This window comes from Chiloscyllium plagiosum, unplaced genomic scaffold (genome assembly GCF_037043375.1).
Source record: "Chiloscyllium plagiosum isolate Xiang-an unplaced genomic scaffold, Cpla_swu_hap1 HiC_scaffold_19, whole genome shotgun sequence".
NCBI classification, from domain to species: Eukaryota; Metazoa; Chordata; class Chondrichthyes; order Orectolobiformes; family Hemiscylliidae; genus Chiloscyllium; species Chiloscyllium plagiosum.
The window spans coordinates 41,262,584-41,281,624 of NW_028270157.1; the positions used below are offsets into that span (position 1 = coordinate 41,262,584).

Sequence of the window (19,041 nt, forward strand, 5' to 3'; positions counted from 1 at the left end):
AAATATATCCCTGGTGGTGGGGTCCGTTTGGAGGTGGCGGAAATGACGACGGATGATACAATGTATATGGAGGTTGGTGGGGTGGTAGGTGAGCACCAGTAAGAAAAGGGACAAGGCTACTGCTCTGAATGTTGGGTGGGTGTGTAATAGAGCATCATACCCAACTACACATTAAATGTCCACTCATGTACACTTTCCCCAACAGCAACTTTGCACCTGAAATAAAACAAATTTCTATTTTTCCACCAGAGAAGTAACTCACTTCAGGAGCTCAGGCAGGATGACTGAGATCAGCTGTTCACCATGGATGGAAAATCACATTCCTAATATGTTGTGGAAATCTCAGTCATCACAACAAGATGTTACACCAGGCCAGCATTACCTCAAGCTTACAGATAATAATCTGCAATGTGAAGTTAAACTCAGTGACAGGCAGCTGTTGGAACAATGTTTACAAAAGTAATGCTATCAAATGCATAATACTAAAAACTTGTAATTTAAAAGAAATTTAGCTTTTCATTCTTTTTATATATTACACAGCTCACACCACACCATATACTAGTTACTGCCTTAACAGCCTTGGCTAATATAATTCTTACAATCTTTTGTCAATTGATTCACAAGGCTTGTCCTTTAATTTTCCTACTCCACATTGCAGCTGATATTGGGAACTGTGTACCCAGAATTACGGATATGACTTTAAACTCTGCCATTGGATGGCAGTGTATTAGTTTATTGCAATATCTCAGGATTCAGGAATGGAATCTTGTTGAAGCAGCAAGACTCTTGCCTGCCAGCCAGAGAGCTAGTGAAAGACCTATTCTGCCTCTTCCTGAGACAGACTAGTAAGTCACAGGCCCATCAAGTAGTGGTGACACCACAGATGTGTCTTCACCTGGAATCAAGTTGCTAGGAGAGGAAGTCTCTCCTACCAAGACAACCAATCATAGGTCAGTATCGATGGTCCTGAGCAATGCCAAGGGAGGCATTGGCTGCTGCAAGGAAGCCACCAACCAGAGTTCTAGGATCGCAGAGCTACCCTGGCCACAGGCAAGTAATGCAGAGATTACGGGAGGCTCATGCAGAGAGGGTGCAGGAATGCCAACAATATTGGCAGGGAAGTGGCCCTCAACTGATACCACTCCTTCTACTTTCCAGATCCTCAATCAGGCACCAAGGTGACAAGCTGGCCACAAGGCTTTCTTGCCACGATCAGTACAGTGACAGATTAATTCCCCTTGTAATTTAATGCTACGTTTTAAAAATATATCTCCTTTCAACTTACATTATGCAATGATTGTATGCTCAGTTTAAGTATATAATAATGTGCAAAAGTTTACTGGTTCCATTAGAGTATAATAATAGAGGCATCAATTTCTCTATCTGTCTGCATGCGCCTGTGCACGTGTTGAGACACAATTCAACCTGCATTCAATCTGTACAGCAGAGAGAAGACCCAAACTGTAAGCTGGGCTCAAATGAGGTGGGTGAAAGGACTGATGCACATATATTTAAAAAGAGCAGGATTTTCTAGACAGACAATGGCCTTCACACACTCATTGCCCTGTATTTGTTCTAGGAAATTGAGGATAACTTTAACAGTGATCCATATGTTAGCTTTAAGAATAATTCTAGAACTGTATTTTTATTCAGACTTATATTTTACATACATAAAGATAAAGGTAGTGTCATTATAATAATCTTACCAGACCATAGGGCTGCTTTCTCATTAGAGAGATGTGACTGGTGGTGATTTAATTGGAAGGTCACCATGTTTAAGTGAGGGGTGAGACTGAGAAGGACAGTCCTTTGTGGTAACCTCAGCTGATGCAGGAATCGAAACCACACTTGTATGCTCAGTTGGCTGGATGGCTGCTTTGCAATACAGAGTGATGCCAACAAGACTGAATTATTGATTCAAATAAAGTTTTACTACTGTACAACACATAGACTCTACTAGTTTGAGATTTTCAAACATTTATTCTAAGTATGTACAATATAGAAAATAGTAAATTCATATGGAAAATAATCTATGTCAGTCAAGCAACAATAAAAATGTTTTCTTACATAAGGGCCCTAGTACAGAACAACTGAGGTATGTGTCACAACTGTAACCAAAGTGACTTGACATTGCATTTCATTAAAAAATTTCAACATATACAAAATATAAAGTACAAATAAATAGGTTTTATGTTTCCCAGCATCTAGTGCCTTGGAAAAGATTAAAATACTGGCTGTAGCTAGTGCAGACTTGGTGGAAGACTGCAAGACTGACAGTCTGAGGTATGTTTTGTCTTTTATATAATTAAAAAGTAGCTAAAATCCACATGGTCAGATCAAAGATCATCAATTGTTGGAGTGTTTAAGTGGTTGTATGTTAGCTGCCTTCAGACAAGACAAATATCCTTTATTAAATGGGAACATCAAATGCTACAGCAAGACATTGATAAAGAAAATGTGTGGGATTATTGCTGCATAGATTTTCCAGAGTTTTTGGAAACAATTCAAGAGGCTGCAAAGAAAGTAAGAAATCGAGAAACAGAAACCAAAACATTTTCATTGTTCTCAATTTTTGTTCCACTTTCCCAAAACGTGCTGACATTAGTGCCAGCATGGCTCAGTGATAGCACTCTTAACTCTTAAGTCAGAAGGGTGTGGATGCAAGACCCATTGCAGGACTTGAGTGAATCTAGGCAGATGTTTCAGTGCAGTATCAAGGGGTGCTGCTTTTTTGGAGGCAAGTTTTTGGATGAGACGTTAGACAGAGACCCTGTCTACCTGGGATGAGTGAATGTAAATGATCCCATGCCACTGTTTAAAGAGGAGCATCTCCCCTAGTGTCCTGGCCAACATTTATCAATAATCACAGAAACAGATTATTTCAATGTTGTGCGTGAAACCCTCCTGTATGCAAACTCACCACATTTGTCTCCAAAACTACAGCACCCACATTTTATAAATATAGAAAGGTAATTTGATACATCGCAAGGATGTGAAAGCCATTAATTCAATGTAAATTTCATGCTTTGTATTAGGGTATGGATGCACAGGTGCTGGCAATCCTCTTGTAACTCAAAAATGGCCATTCTTCATTTAAGAGTGCAAACATTACATCAGCAAATGTTTAACTGAAAGCAGCATCATAATCTAATCCAAACCTGCCCTGATTCAATTCCATACATACACATACATGCATGGGTATCTAAAAAGGATTAACCAACAGTAAACCACAATGGGAACCCTTACTAGTTTTCCCTTCAAGCCCAGGAAATTTCAAGATAGATGTCACTGACATCTCTATCCCTGAACAAACCACTGTGTCCAAATAATTGGTGAAGAGGGCACAGGGGCTGGTTGGTACTGATAAAGTACAGCAGATTCATGTCACACTTCATGCTTAAGAATCGTAACAGCACTTTTGTATATGAGCCATGCCCCACCTGGTCAAACATGACACTTAACTTTTTAAATTTTTAGATCAATTCAAAAGGACTAAATGCAAACTTCCTTTCACTGGTGCAGTTTAGTGGTGACCATTTGTACTTATTAATAAGCAAACAAGAGGAGAGTGATGAGGACAGAGGCAATGTGCATCTGAATGTGCTGAGGCTTCATTTGTGAGAGATAAATTAACTTGCCCATTTGACAACCAAAATAAAAATGGAGACGATTGACCAGGATGAGGGGACCCAAAGGTCATATTGACTAATTCCAGTACCCAACTGGTGTATTTTTAAAAACATGTTACGCACAATTGAGCTATTTGTGTTTTTGAGGCTGCAATACCATGGAGTTGCTGATTGCATTCAATAATAAAAGACCAATATCCTATCTTTTACCTCAGTTGATTTATACAGTACAGGAACTAATGGTTTGCTGGTGAACCTGTATCAAATATTTTAAATAAAATAAAGTTTATTTTAGTGTTGTCTCGGGTTTCTTACCAGAATTTAGTATTTGTGATATAGCCACTGCAAGCAAACCTGAGACTGGCGATTAAATATTACAATTTCAGCAGCAGAGAACACATCAAATACAAAAAGACAATATTAAACAAAGAAATGCAGAACAACCAACATTCTGTGCATCAGTGCAGAATGATTTTCATGTCAACAATTTAGTGTATCAAATGTAACATTGTTGAATAACGAGGAGGAAATCATACAAATTAGAAAATAGCAATCCTGCAACTAAATTACTGCATCACAAAAAAACCTGTTGCTGTATGTATTGGTAACAATAACAGATTTCTACAGAAATCTAAAATGATTCTGAGCTTGTTAAAAGGATGCTTGAGTATCTCACTGCAGTGCTACATCCATAAGATATTGCTTTTTTAGTTGCTACCTGTTCATAGATACATTCAACAGACTAGAGAAAAAGGCATCATTTATTCTTGTAAACCAGTTTTAACCAAATCCCTACACAGATAGAAATGCTACAATTTAAAGTACATTTTTTACACCTGAGATTCTCATAATACCTATTTTTTAAAAAATGAAAAATTGCATCTACCCATTGAACTAGAACACTGAATTGCTGTCACAACAATGTCCTCTTAGATCTTGGCTCCACTCACAACCATCCATCTTGCTCATTTCTGTGGGATAGAAAAGGACATCAGTGTTCATTCAACCAATATAAATGAATAATAACCAGCATATTGGTTTAGGTAGTAGTTGCAGGTCAAAAATGAGTCTTATCCACTTATATCCAAAAATATAAGTGGATAAGACTCATTTAGCACTTTGATAAACAAGACTCATTCAGTAGTTTCAGTTAGATAACTATACTATTCGATATAATAAATAAAATATTCAAGCAGAAAAGGTAAGTTTTTGCATGTCCTAGTCATTATAGATGCTCATTTGTAATGAAGCAATTAAATGGAAATAAACATATTGAAAACTAATTTTAAAATAGAAGGCACAATTTGAAGAATTGCAATGCGTTTTATAAACCCTCATTTTGCATAATTTTGCCACTTCCCCCAAGTCATGATCTCACCTAATCTTCCAGTGGCATGAGAATCTTTGTGCATTTTTTGAAAAGGATGTAATGTGCTTTAAATGTACAGAATATTACAATAAATTAGCACTGGACTTGAATTAGTACTGCAGTACTATTGCCAACAAGACATGTACAGCAGGGAGGAAATCTAGCATGTGCTTAAAACTCATCATATGTAAGAGGCTCCCAATTCAAATTGGAAACCTTTTTTTTAAGAATTCCTTCAGTGTGGAAACAGGCCTTTCAGCCCAACAAGTCCACACTAACCTCTGAAGAGTAACCCGCACGGCGGCTCAGTGGTTAGCACTGCTGCCTCACAGCACCAGGGTCCCAGGTTCAATTCCAGCCCTGGGTGACTGTCTGTGTGGAGTTTGTACATTCTCCCTGTGTTTGCGTGGGTTTCCTCCCACAGTCCAAAGATGTGCAGGTCAAGTGAATTGGCCATGCTAAATTGCCTGTAGTGTTAGTCAGAGGGAAATGGGTCTGGGTGGGTTACTCTTTGGAGGGTCGGTGTGGACTGGTTGGGCCGAAGGGCCTGTTTCCACACTGTAGGGAATCTAATCTAAACCCAGACCCATTTCCCTCTGACTAACACTACAGGCAATTTAGCATGGCCAATTCACTTGACCTGCACCTCTCACTATGGGCAATTTAGCATAGGCAATCCACGTGATCTGCACATCTTTTGGACTGTTGGAGGAAACCCACGCAGACATGGGGAGAAGGCTGGAGTTGAATCTGGGTCCCTGGCGCTGTGAGGCTGCAGTGCTAGCCGCTAGCCACTGAGCCACCGTGCTGCCCATCACTTCTGTTTCACCATCACATTTTCCTGTCAGTCAGATGCCTGTCCAAAACAGTCTAATTACTACTTTGACCATATTGTAAAAGTAGTTAATTGGCTAGCAAATACTTTGGAACATTCTGTATTCATGACACATGCTAATTAATGCGGATCTTCTCTTTCATACTTAGCATGGTGTGAAAAGGATTTCAATCCATAAGCACCTGCATGGCATATGAATTCTTCTGAGATGCTCCAAGGATGTGAAGAAGTTTTAAAAATTAGAATAGTAGCTGGCCATTCAACTGACTAACCTGCTCTCTTACTTTATAACATAATGGCAAATTTGATTGCAACCTTAAATCCACATTCCTGTCTGTTCACCATAACCCTGAACTCCCTTGTTTCCGAAAGTATGCTCAACTCAGCCTTAAATATATTCAATGGATCTGATTCAAATGTGTTCTTGGGAAGAACATTTCAAAAGGCTATGAAACTTTGACAAAAGAAATTCCTTCGCATCTCAGTCTTGAATGTAGGACTGGGGTGGACAAAGTTAAAAATCACACAACACCAGATTACAGTCCTTTCAGAGTGCTGTGAAAGCTTGTACTTCCAAATAAATCTGTTGGGATTATAACAGGGTGTTGTTTGATTTTTAACTTTGAATGTAGGATTTATTTTTTAAAAAAACAATTCTGGATTTCCCCATGAGGGGGAGCATCTTCTTTAGCATGTGAGGCAAGGTATCTCATATTTTCCAATAAGATAATCTCTAGGTACGGAGTTCAAAACTGTACACTTTATTCTTGATGCGATCTCACCAATATCTATACCGTTGTTGCAGGACCTCCCTACGTTTATACTCCATCCACCTTACAATAAAGGCAAACATTTCATTTGCTTTCCTAATCATGACATGGTTTTGTGATTCATGCACAAAGGTTATAAATACACTTTGTACCCGAGCATTCTTCAGTCACTCTTCATTTAAATTCTTTTTGTTTTTTTCTACTCTTCCTGCCAATATAGACAACATCACATTTTCTCTCACATTAAATTCCATTTACGAAATTTTACCTATTCACCTAACCTACCTCCAAATGTTTTCTTGACCTCACAACTTGCTATCAGGCCTGTTTTTGTATCAGCACAAAAACCAACTACAATGCAGTTGGTTCCTTCATCCAAGTCAATAATCCAGACTGCAAATAGTTGAGAAACCAACACAGATTACTGTAACATGCCACTAGTTACGGTGTGTCTCCATGAAATTGATCCATTTATTCCAACACTGTTTTTGGACAAATAGCCAATCCTCTATCCATTCTAATATATCACTCCCAAAAGCACAAGCTCTTACCTTATGCCATAATATTTAAGTGTCATACCTTATCAAATGCTTTAGGAAATTCAAATATGCATATTCAGATTTTCCTTATCTACCCTGCTTGTTATACCTTCAAAGAATTCTAATAAAATTATCAAATATGTTTTCCCTTTCACACCACCACACTGACACTGCTGATTGCAATTTGACTTTCAAGTGTCTTGCTACTGCTTTCTTAATGATGAATTCCAAGATTCCAATGATAGATGTTAGATGAACGGTATTGGCCTATAGGTTCCTGGTTTCTGCCTCCATCCTTTCACTTGTTACATTTGTGATTTTCCAATTGATTGGGACATTTCCAGAATCCAAGGGTTTTTAGATTATAACCAATACATCCAACGATTAAGCAGCCATATATTTTAAGACCCTAGCATACAGTCCATCAAGTTCAATATTTGGACCCTTTAGATGCATTCATTTTCCTAGTGCATTTTCTTTAGTGATTGCGCTGATTTTCATTTTCTCTCTCACTTCAACTTTTTGTTTTTCCACCATTCTGAAGACTTTTGTCTTCTAGTGTGAAGATAAATATAAAACACTCATTTGAAATATCTGCCATTTCCTTGTTTCCTATTATAATATATATATAATGCTCACTTTAGATATCTTTTCTTTTTGCTGTCTGTTTTAATGTGTCTTTCTTTTGTACTTCAACTTCTCCCTGATTTTGAATCATTTTGTCTTCTTTGCTGATATCTACTAACCTTTGCAGCATTGTACATCTTTTCTTTCAATTTTATATCAAGCTAAACGTCTTTGGTTAGTCATAGATGGTGCATCCTTTTTGCAGAATCTTTCATTTTCAATGTAATATTTTTGTTGAGAGTTATGAATTAGCATTTTAATTGCTTGCCACAAATTACGCACAGTTTTACCTGTTAATTGTTTGCCTAGACAAAAAACTGAAAGAACTAAAGATGCTGGAAATGAAAAAAAAACAGAAATTGCTGAAAAAACTCAGCAAGTCTGGCAGCCTTCTATGGAGGGAAATCACAGTTGACGTTTTGGGTCCAGTGACCTTTGTGAACGATTGCTGAGTTTTTCCAGAAATTTTTGTTTTTGTAATTATTTACCTAGTCCACTTTAGACAGTCCATATCTTTGTAACTGACTTCAAATAAGTTCACACTTCAGATCCACATTTCTTATCTTCAACTTAAATGTGAAAATCTGTCAGGTTAGAATTATTCCTATCAAGGATCTTGAACTATGGGGTCATTTGGTAACCAGTCTCATTAAGATACTTTTAGTTAATTGGTTCCAGAATACATGCTTCTTAGAAACTGTCTTGAGTACACTTTGAACTCATCCTCCAGGCTAACTTGGCTGATTGATTTGTCCAATCTATAAGATAATTGATATATCTACAATAATTGCAGCATCTTTCTTGTAACCCCCAATAATTTCTCAACTTATACTTTATGCTACACTGTTGCATTGTTAGAGAGCATACAAACAGCACCCAGTGATATTCTTCTTTTACTTTTTTTGAAAACTGATTTCATATTTGAATTCTTTGAACCAAGGTCACATCTCACTACTGTACTGATCATACCACCATGCTGCCTCTGCTGATTGCAATTTGACTTTCAAATGTCTTGGTACTGTTTTCTTAATAATGAATTCCAAGCTTCCAGTACTCTCCCAATGATAGATGTTAGATGAAAGGTAATGGCCTATACTTTCCTGGTTTCTGCCTCCATCCTCTGCAGTGATGAGGAAATATATTTATCTTTGGCAGCGGGCAGGGGAAACAGCTTTCGAGTCTTGTGCTCTTAATTGTAGAGATCAATATCTATCTCCTTAACAATACTGTCCACTACCACAACTATATTCCTTTTCATTCTCAGACTTGAATTACTCTTGCACTACAGTTCTCTGTTCAGTTTACTCTTCCTCCCTGCAATCTCGGTTCTTGTCCATACAAATAGCAGGAATTTCAAACTTGTTGAACAAATACAAAGGTTAAAGTTCCTCCATTGATGGGGAAGCCTATACCTGCCACTCATTGTCAAACACACTCTCTCTTGACCACAGAGCAATTCTGAAGTACTTAGCTTAAGTGCATAATTGCCTTAAGGAACAAAATGCCCATGGTAGTCTCTCTCTGACCCATCAAAGTGTCCAAAGCTTCAATTCTGTGGTATTTGACATAAATAAAAATTTTGATTATTTTTCAAATGTTTTAAATTTAGTATTGGAATACGGTCAAATTGAATCACGATGGCATTATTCCCAGAACACACTAATATTTAGAGAGAACTTAATAACTCGAAATAATTCCCTTATTTTCAACTTTAACTCATACTTAAAGTCATAAGCACAGGAGCTAGCCAACTGCCTGCATCCTAATCACACACAAAGTCCTGAACCACACAATCTGGAATTCTCTCTCAAAAGCATTGATCCCCAGGATCTCATTCAAGATTCCCCATAAAAGCTATTTGTTTGACCAAACATTCAGTCCTTCCCCTACAACTTCTCTCTTTGGTGCAACATATTTTTTTTTATTCTGCCTTGGGATGTTTTTCTATGTAAAGACTCCATATGAATACAAACTGTTGAAATGTTCTCAATGCAGGATGTAAAGAATAAAAGTACCTTTATTGGATTTTCAAACATGTAAGAATGAATACTCACATCAGAAAATGAAGCAGGTATCTTCTGCTCAACTTCCTTACCCATTTCTGTTCCTGATACAGATTTCTGAAATGGATTTTCCTGTACTGACATCCTATGAAAATCAAAATTGAAAGTAATATCAAAAGTAATATAGAACTCTATAATGCTTCCATACCAGTTTGTGAATGTATGTTTCCTGAATTCCAGAAGAGGAGACAGCTTTATTTGGCAGTTATGGAGTAAGTATTTTTAAAAATGCCAATAATTGTTTCTCAAGCAGGGGATGTCATAGATCATTTAATCACAAATGCAAAGACTGGAGGACTGTAAATTCCGTTGTGATCGTTTAGAGTCATAGAGTTATAGAGATGTACAGCACGGAAACAAATCCTTCGGTCCAACTTGTCCATGCCGACCAGATATCCTAAACAAATCTAGTCCCATTTACCAGCACTTGGCCCATATTCCTCTAAACCCTTCATATGCATATACCCATCCAGATGCCTTTTAAATGTTGTAATTATACCAGCCTCCACGACCTCCTCTGGCAGCTCATTCCATATACGCACATCCAATAATTGAGAAAGTTGTCCCTTATGTCCTTTTTAAATCTTTTCCCTGTCATCTTCAACCTATGCCCTCTAATTTTGGACTAACCTACTCTGGGAAAAAGATCTTGGCTATTTATTCTATCCATGCCCCTCACGATTTTGTAGACATCTACAAGGTCACCCCTCAGCCTCCGACACACCAGGGAAAATAGCCCCAGCTTATTGAGCCTCCCCCTGTAGCTCAAACCCTCCAACCCTGGCAACATTCTTGTAGATCTCTTCTAAACCCTTTCAAGTTTCACACATATAGCAGACAAACCAGAATTGCATACAGTATTCCAAAAGTGGCCTAATCAATGTCCTGTACAGTGCAACATGACCTCCCAATTCCTATACTCAATGCACTGAACAATAAAGGCAAGCATTCCAAATGCCTTCTTCACTATCCTGTGACTCCACTTTCAAGGAACTATGAACCTACACTTTAAGGTCTCGTTGTTCTGCTACACTCCCAGAATCTCACCTTTAATGGTAAATCCTGCCCCGGTCTGCCTTTCCAAAATGCAGCACCTCACATTTGTCTAAATTAAATTCCATCTGCTACTCCTTGGCGCATTGGCCAATCTGATCAAGGTCCCGTAAAGATCGTGAGAGGTCTTGAACAGGTAGATGCTGAAAGGATGATTCCTCTTGTGGGAGAGTCTAGAATTGGGGTCATAGTTTAAAAATAAGAGGTAGGTCATTTGAGACAGAGATGAGGAACCCTTTTTCCCCTGTCTCAGAGGGTTGAGTGTCTTTGGAATTCCCTTTCTCAAAATGCAGCAGATCCAGAAGCTTTACATAATTTTAAGGCAGAAGGCGATAGATTTTTGACTACCAAGGGAATGTAAGTAATTATTATTATTGGAGTAAAGTTACAATTAAAATCATATCAGCCACGATCGTTTTGAATGGTGGAGCAGGCATGAAGGCTTGAGCAGCATACTCTTGTCCCTTGTTTGCATGCTCACATCAGTAAGTCCATGACAGTCATCAACTGGAAAAGAATCTGTAGCATGACTGCCAGCGGGCAAAAATATCACGACTGACAAATTTATCCTATAAAATATATTAGAATAATTGCCCCTTGGGTAAACAGAACTAACAAAATCCAGATCCCTTGATAGTTTCTATTGCTTTTCTTAAAAATAACTACTGACATATTGGTATGAATTTCTATTATCTATTAAAAGCCTAGCTTCTAAACATGTGGCTAAGAATAACTACCAAACAAGAGACTGAAACTCACTAACAACACATTTCAAGAAGTGAAAAGGCAACATTAATCCACTTTTTTTGTTTGAATAAATACAAGGTTTGTTTTCTGCACTATCTGAAAGCAATTAGATTGGTTGCAATACTGCTGCATTTCAAAACTGAAATTTTGTGCTTCTGTTTGTTGGTTAAGAACTTTGAATCATTCAATTGTTGAATGTGGTTAACAAAACATTTTGTCTTGTTCCTTATGGGAAAGGGAGGCCCAGCCCAGTAAATCTGTTCTGCCATCCAATTACATAATGACTTATCATCTACACCAATGCCACTTTCCCATGCTATCCTGATATGCCTTGATGTCAGTATTATTCAGAAATGAAGGGATGTTTGATGATTGAGGTGGAAAATTCCAAAGATTCATTACCCTCTGATTAAATAAACTTTTCATCCTAGTATTAGAGGTTTTACCCTGTATTCTGAGATTATGCCCCTAATTCTAGATTCACCAGCCAGAGGAAACAATCTATCCATTTTCACTCTGTCATATCCTGTAGGATTTTGTAAGTTTCAGTGAGTTTACCTCTTATTCTTTGAAATTCTAGAGAAAACAGGCCAAGTCTCTTCAATCTCTCTGCATAAAATAATCCTGCCATTTTAGGGCTTAATCTGATAACCTCCCTGCCATGTCTTTATGGCAAGTATACCCTTTGTTTTCTAAAAAGGCCATAACTGTACACAATACCCAAGATGTAGTTTCACTAAGGCCAAGACATTTTTATTTCTGTACTCAAATTCCCTTGCAATGAATGCCAACATACCATTTGCCTTCCTAACTTTCAATGAATCATGAACAAGGACATCAAGGTTGGATATCAATACTTGTAACACTCTCACCATTTAAGAAAAATACTGACTTTCTGTTCACCAAAGTGGGTATGATCTCTATTCATGAATTAATTTAGATGTAAGCAACTGGTTATACATTTCAGCATTATAGCTAGGATGTTATGTGGGGTTGTTGCTACTGCTGCATCCAATGCAAATATGATGCAGTGTAGGTTACATCACAGTTGAGTTATATAAAATGGTGAACACCTCAGGAGAAGGCTGAGTAAGATCATCCACTCACCATTTTGACTAAAAGCAGTGAAAAGCAACCTTGTCTCTTGCATGCACCTACCGACAATCATGGCTCAGATATAATGATTCTGCCGCCGATCTCAAAATAGATGTGAAAAGGAGCAAGACCTTTGTTCTGACATGTAAATGGAGGGCCAGCCCCTAAATATTTAGAGTTTAAAATATAATAAATCCAGCATGGTAGGTCTGACAGGTTCAATCTAAGCTATGCCTACCACTGTTAATGTTACCATTACAATATGCTTTGAACAAGAAGTGAGGTATGTGCTGGACAACGACATTATGATGATGTACAATTCTATTACTAATAGTGATCAAAGCTTCATGAATTCCACTGTCATTAAAATCATCTATTTCATTCTTCAGATATTTGTCTAGTTTTCACTCAAATACATTAAAATATTTGCTTTAATCTATACCTGTGATAGCAAGTTCCACGTTCTTATAACTTCTGTGAAAATAAATTTATTCTGAATTCCCTGTGGGATTTCTTGGTGACTTTCTTGTGTTTATAGTCTCTGGTTAAGCACTTCCCAACAGTTCAAGCATTTTCCATGAATCCATCTCAAAATTTTTCAGGGTTATAAAGACCTCTATCAGTTTATTATGATTCAATTTTGTCCAGAGGAGACTGTCAATACTTTCATGATATGGGGCGGTACGGTAGATCAGTAGTTAGCACTGCTACCTCACAGCACCAGGGACCCAGGTTTGATTCCAGCCTCTGGTGGGTGTGTGTGGAGTTCACACATTCTCCCAGTGTCTGCGTGGGTTTCCTCTGGCTGCTCCGATTTCCTCCCACAATCCAAAAGATTGTAGGTCAGGTGAATTGGCCATGCTAAATTGCCCATATGTTAGGTGCATTAGTCAGTGGTAAATATAGGGTAGGGAAATGGGTGGGTTACTCTATGGAGGGTCAGTGTGGACTTCTTGGGCTGAAGGGACTGTTTCCATACTGTGTGGAATCTAATCTAATATATTTATCCAAGATATTTCTGGTACCATCCTCTGCAACTTCTCCAATACTTTAATATCTTACATTAAATAGGTCTGCACAAAATACTCTTAAGTATAATTTAAACCAGGAAGCAGTACAGGTTGAACGTAACTTTCCTTTTCAATTTTATCCTTTATAAATAAAACTTAGTGCTTGGTTCGCCACTTTTTTAATTACCTTGCTAACCTACGGTGTAACTTGTAACTACTTTTAATATCAGTATTTGTACTGTTAGATCGCTTTACTCCTCCGCTTCATCTGGAAGAGCAGCTCTAAAATTTCAACCTCTCCATTATTTCTCTCAGGGTTTTGTGGCACATTGTTAGCATCCTGGTTCTAAGCTAGTGGGTCCAGGTTTAAATTCCACACTAGGATCAATGGCCATGGAAGCGGTGCTCAAAGTGACTAAAATAAGTTTGATTATCCACTTGTAAAATTTTCAATACATCTTTGTCAGGCAGTAAGAGGGTGAGAGTTTCCTGGTCCGTTCCTGCTTCATATGGAATGGTGACTCTTAAGCTACAGCCTCTGGTGAAAGCTGACACTGACTTGGCCCAGGAAATGTAACCATGGAAATAGGTGTAAACACATGTTTTGTCTGCTGCATAGGTGGAATGGAATTAAAGGTGATTCTCTCTCTCAAAATGTACTACCTCACATTTATCTGTATTGAATGCCATTGCCAACTATTTGCCGATTCTGCAAGTTTAGTAATGTCTACCTGAAAATTGGTGGATTCTTCAAATTTACAATGGTTGCACAGGTACTAGACTAATAATTATTTAATTGATCAATATGTTTAGTTAGAGTATTTTAAGACGACAATTTATAAACTGAAAGCATTGCATACTGAGTGTGCTTAGCTTGTTATATTTATCAACAGGCCCTGTTGATGATAGGGCTTGGGACCAGTCCTCTGGAGGAAACTCTTGCCCTTGGAAATAAACACCACATGAAAACAAAATGCAAGAGATTGCCTTACCCTCTTATGTTGTAATGTTCTTCTGGTGGTGGTCTAATTCTCTGTTGCTGCATCAATATAGTTTGATACTGACCCATTCTTTCATCAGATTGACTGTACAAAGGCATTCTGGTTTGTGGCTGGCCATTTATCTGATGAGGTGGGATACGATGACGTGAAGCTCCCAATATGGCCTGAGGTGGTCGCCGAGTTGCATAAGGATTAGTGTTAAAAAGGGATGAAGACTGGGCTGTATAAACAGATGAATGTGAAAGAATCCCATGGGGGCCTTGAATCCCAGGATGTACAGCAGGTCCTCTGTATATCAGTCCACTTACAGGTTGTGCATTGTGTCTTTTAGCAGCAGCATTATGACTGTCTAGATCCAGGATTTCCTTTGGACTTTCAGGCCTTTCGTGTTCTTTATTTAATTTTTCATCCTTTATGGTGTGTGACATATTATTAGTCCCCTGGCTCATGTCATTGTTTTCTTTAGCGTTTCCATTCATCACTTCCTGTGTTGCATTTGCTAATGTGTGACTGTCTGATGATCCCTCCGAACCCTGCAAAGGAATACCAGACACTGATGTTTTCCCATTTCCATTATGTACTGATAAATGGCTAGACTGCTGGAGATGAGGGCCTGTTGGTGATAGGGCTTGGGGCCAGTCCTCTGTAGGATACCCTTGCCCTTGAGCATAAGCATAGTAATGAGAATGTTGATATTGGTGGTATGGTGATTGAATTTGTTGCTGGGAAGCATGATATGGATAACATTGGACTTGGTGCTGATACGCAGGGTATATCCCCGGTGGCAACTGCTGAGAAAACCTTGGATTGGGAAAAGGCTGTGTGTTCGCAAATGTCTGGGGTCCACCCATATTTCTTCCAAAGGGTCTGCAACCATGATTCATACCATACTGACCTGCAGCAGAGTACTCTGGATTATGTCCATACTGTGTGTGTGCCATAATTCCCATCATCCCAGGATTAGTTCCATTATTTTTTCCCTGTTTGCCTTGTATTAAGGTGTTCGAATTTTTTACAGACTCCTCATTTGTGTTCAGCAAACTATTGGAGGCTAATTGGTCTAAAGATTCAGCGTAATGTATGAGGTTGGGGGTACTTTGGTTGACCAGGTTATCATTATGGTTCTTAACCTCAGCTTTTGTTTGATTTTTGACTTTTTTCTCTTTGTTTACTCTGCCACTGAATTTTTTATTATTCTTTGCTCTGCTCTTTACGGCCCTTTTTTTGGAATCTGCAATTTGTTTGCTTGGCTCTTTCTGTGTCCTTCCAACTGAACTACTAATATCTTTCAATTTAACGTCACATTTTTCTTCGTCTTCAACTTTGATGGGTCTCAACCCATTACTTTGATTTTCACTTGTATCCGATTCAATAAAATTGGCTGGATTCAATTTGATGTCACTTTCGGAGGGCTGTTGTGTGGTTGGTTCGGTATTTGGAGGAGAGATGCCTGAATCTTTGCATTGTTGTTTTTGTTCACCTCCAACTGATGTGTTTTTGATTGACTCCGTTTCTGTTCAAGGATAAAAAAACTGCATTTAGTAACAACCACCAACAAAGTTAGATTTTCAATCTCAAGTTTTTTCAGGAAAGAAGGTGGGGTAACTGGTAGTCAAAACATCCATTATCAATTGGCTCCACTCACTTTAAAATAAAATATTTGTGTGGGAAAGAGGAAAAGCTATTTGGAGGAAACAATTTTAGCTTACACCATAAACCCATTAAAAAGGTATCTTTTTTCCAAAATCTCCTAGTTTTCTGGACTTCAATGTTTAACACACAAACACACTTACCTTGAGTTTCATCAATATTTGTTGGCATATCAGCATGCTGTGATGCCCCTAATGAATCAGCATTACCCTCCAAAGCGTGTTTGTGAGTTTGTATACTGGAGGCACTTTGCTGGGCTTCACCATGTTGCTGCTGTGGTGCTGGTACACGGGCACCAGAAAGATATGCTGAAGAATGCCCTGGTGGACAGACGGGGGCAGAAAGTTGCTGCATTGCAATCATCTCTGGACTAGACAGCATAGAATCAATGTGGAGACCTTGATGTGGATGTCTCAGGAAAGGAGGTGGCATTCTCTGTACACTAGGCGCTTGAGGTGAGTTTGGAAGTCTGGGATATCCTGGCGGCCCATTTTGAGGTAGACAATCTGGTTGATCTGGCCAATGATTGAGTGGCACACTTGGCCTTATTAGATTGCGTTCCATCATTTGGGGAAATGGACGATGCTGTGACTGTGGGGACTGACCTGGAGCAACCAGTCGATTGTTTTCAACAGATCCTAAAGGTCTTTCAATTGAACCATCATTATTACTGTCCCAGACATGACGAGGCCCATGACATGGGCCATTTGGGCGACCATATGGATTATAAACATGCCTCCCCTGAAAATCAGAGTTTGGATGGTGAACTGGTCCTTCTAGACGGTGCGCTGTGTATCCTGGTTGAAATGGTTGGCTTGGGTACATACTTCCTTCCTGAGGTGGAGCATTCACTGTTCCATGAGGCACTGAAGGGGGTCTAGGACCGAGAGAAGGCCCATGTACTGGCCCAGGAAATGTTGTTTTATTGCCAGCTGCTAACATCCGAGGGCCCTGACGGTCATTCACAGTTACTTGATGCTGTAATTAGATAATAATACACCATAGGTTAACTATTTTTGTATCTCCAAGCAGGTTTAAGAAGTTCACACAGTATCCAATCAGACTCAATCACTATTATAGGCGAGGAAAAACCTGTTCTGAAGTTGTTACATAATTAGTCAAGAACTACTTAGATTTGTGTTGACAGATTTTCCATGGTGTATACATTAGAACCAAAACATTGAATTGTAACATTGCTCTTATTTAAATCCTCTTCAACAGATAGTGATTGAGGATACAAGCTCAAGCTGAGGCTCAGAAAAGCTGAGAGTTTTAAGTTAAAATCTGTATGATCAAAGTTTGTGAGAAGATTTGTAGCTCGGGTGCTCGTTGTTGTGGTTCTGTTCGCCGAGCTTGGAATTTGTGTTGCAGATGTTTCGTCCCCTGTCTAAGTGACATCCTCAGTGCTTGGGAGCCTCCTGTGAAGCGATTCTGTGATCTTTCCTCTGGCAAATGCCAGAGGAAGGATCACAGAAGCACTTCATAGGAGGCTCTCAAGCACTAAGGATGTCACCTAGACAGGGGACGAAACGTCTGCAACACAAATTCCCAGCTTGGCGAACAGAACCACAATAAAATCTGTATGAAGATAATTTTAAAAGAAGGACTAATTAATTTATGGTGAGATATTTTATTTGATTTGTGTTTGTGTTTTACAGTTTATTTCTAACCATTTTATCTGTGAAAAGTGAATTGGGTGAAGGGAAATTCTAGAAAAATATTTTGGGTAATTGAAGTTCAGTTTTTGCTTTTTGGGAAAAGAATATGGCAATTCTTCTTGTTCATTTCAAATTTCTTCCTTTTATCGACTTTAAAACAAGTAATAGCATGATATCAGAGTATTCTGACTGATATGAGAATGATTACAAACTACTTCAAGTTCTATTCATTTCACATACTTATAGTGGATTTTATGTTCAATTGTTCACAACATCAAAATGTTATTTTATAAAGACAAAAATATTTGTAATGAGGTATTGATTGCTCTGCCATAAAGGTTTAAATAGGTACTTCCCTTTAGATCTGAATTCTCATTGCTTTAAGTCAACTGCAGCCAGGGATCATTGAATTCTTTTGTTATCTCAAAGTTGTGCACCTTTGTGAATTCCTTCCACACCCTCCCTTCTCTGAATAATCTGATTTTTCAACAGTGGTTTGTCTACAAATTTAAATACATAAGGCAGCATTTTCAAGAATTCTGTCCCAACAGAAAGACTGCTATCTTGGTCCTGAGTCTGATTACAGAGGAACCTCGATTATCTGAATACCAATTATCCGAAAATCGAATTATCCAAAGGAGATCTCGAGGTCCCGATAGAAACATTACATCAAAGACATGGTTCCAACAGTGATCGTGTCATTTGTTTACAGTGATTAAACAGGGACTGTCTCCAAACGACTAACCTCCTGCCCTCCCTCTCTTCCCACACTTTCCCTGGAGTTCTACACAGGGGTGTACTCTAAGTCACAGCCCCTCCCCTCCTTTCCCAGATAATCTGACCAACATTGTCCTGTACAGGGCAGAGGTGGAACTTGTCAAAATGTTGCAGTAAGAAGTTGTGTGTGGGGCTGTGGCTGTGCGTGTGCGCGTTTGGAGACTTACCCCACAAAGGCAGCAGCAGCAACAGAAGCAGTCTTGTTGTTGGTGTACAGT

The 19,041-nt window shown here is 38.6% G+C and overlaps 1 protein-coding gene across 2 annotated transcripts in view; it reads right to left on the bottom strand.

Moving 5' to 3' along the window:
- Positions 1 to 1,967: 1,967 nt before the first annotated feature.
- cecr2 (CECR2 histone acetyl-lysine reader) overlaps positions 1,968 to 19,041 on the bottom strand; it is a 144,942-nt gene continuing 127,868 nt past the window's right edge. For both annotated transcript variants that reach the window (XM_043709444.2, XM_043709441.2), the window contains 4 exons: positions 16,532 to 17,366; positions 14,730 to 16,251; positions 9,824 to 9,917; positions 1,968 to 4,600 (listed from right to left, as the gene is read on the bottom strand). In XM_043709444.2, coding sequence (XP_043565379.2) covers positions 4,595 to 4,600; positions 9,824 to 9,917; positions 14,730 to 16,251; positions 16,532 to 17,366 — 2,457 coding nt within the window. In that variant the 3' untranslated portion in view covers positions 1,968 to 4,594. The remainder of the gene's footprint in view (positions 4,601 to 9,823; positions 9,918 to 14,729; positions 16,252 to 16,531; positions 17,367 to 19,041) is intronic.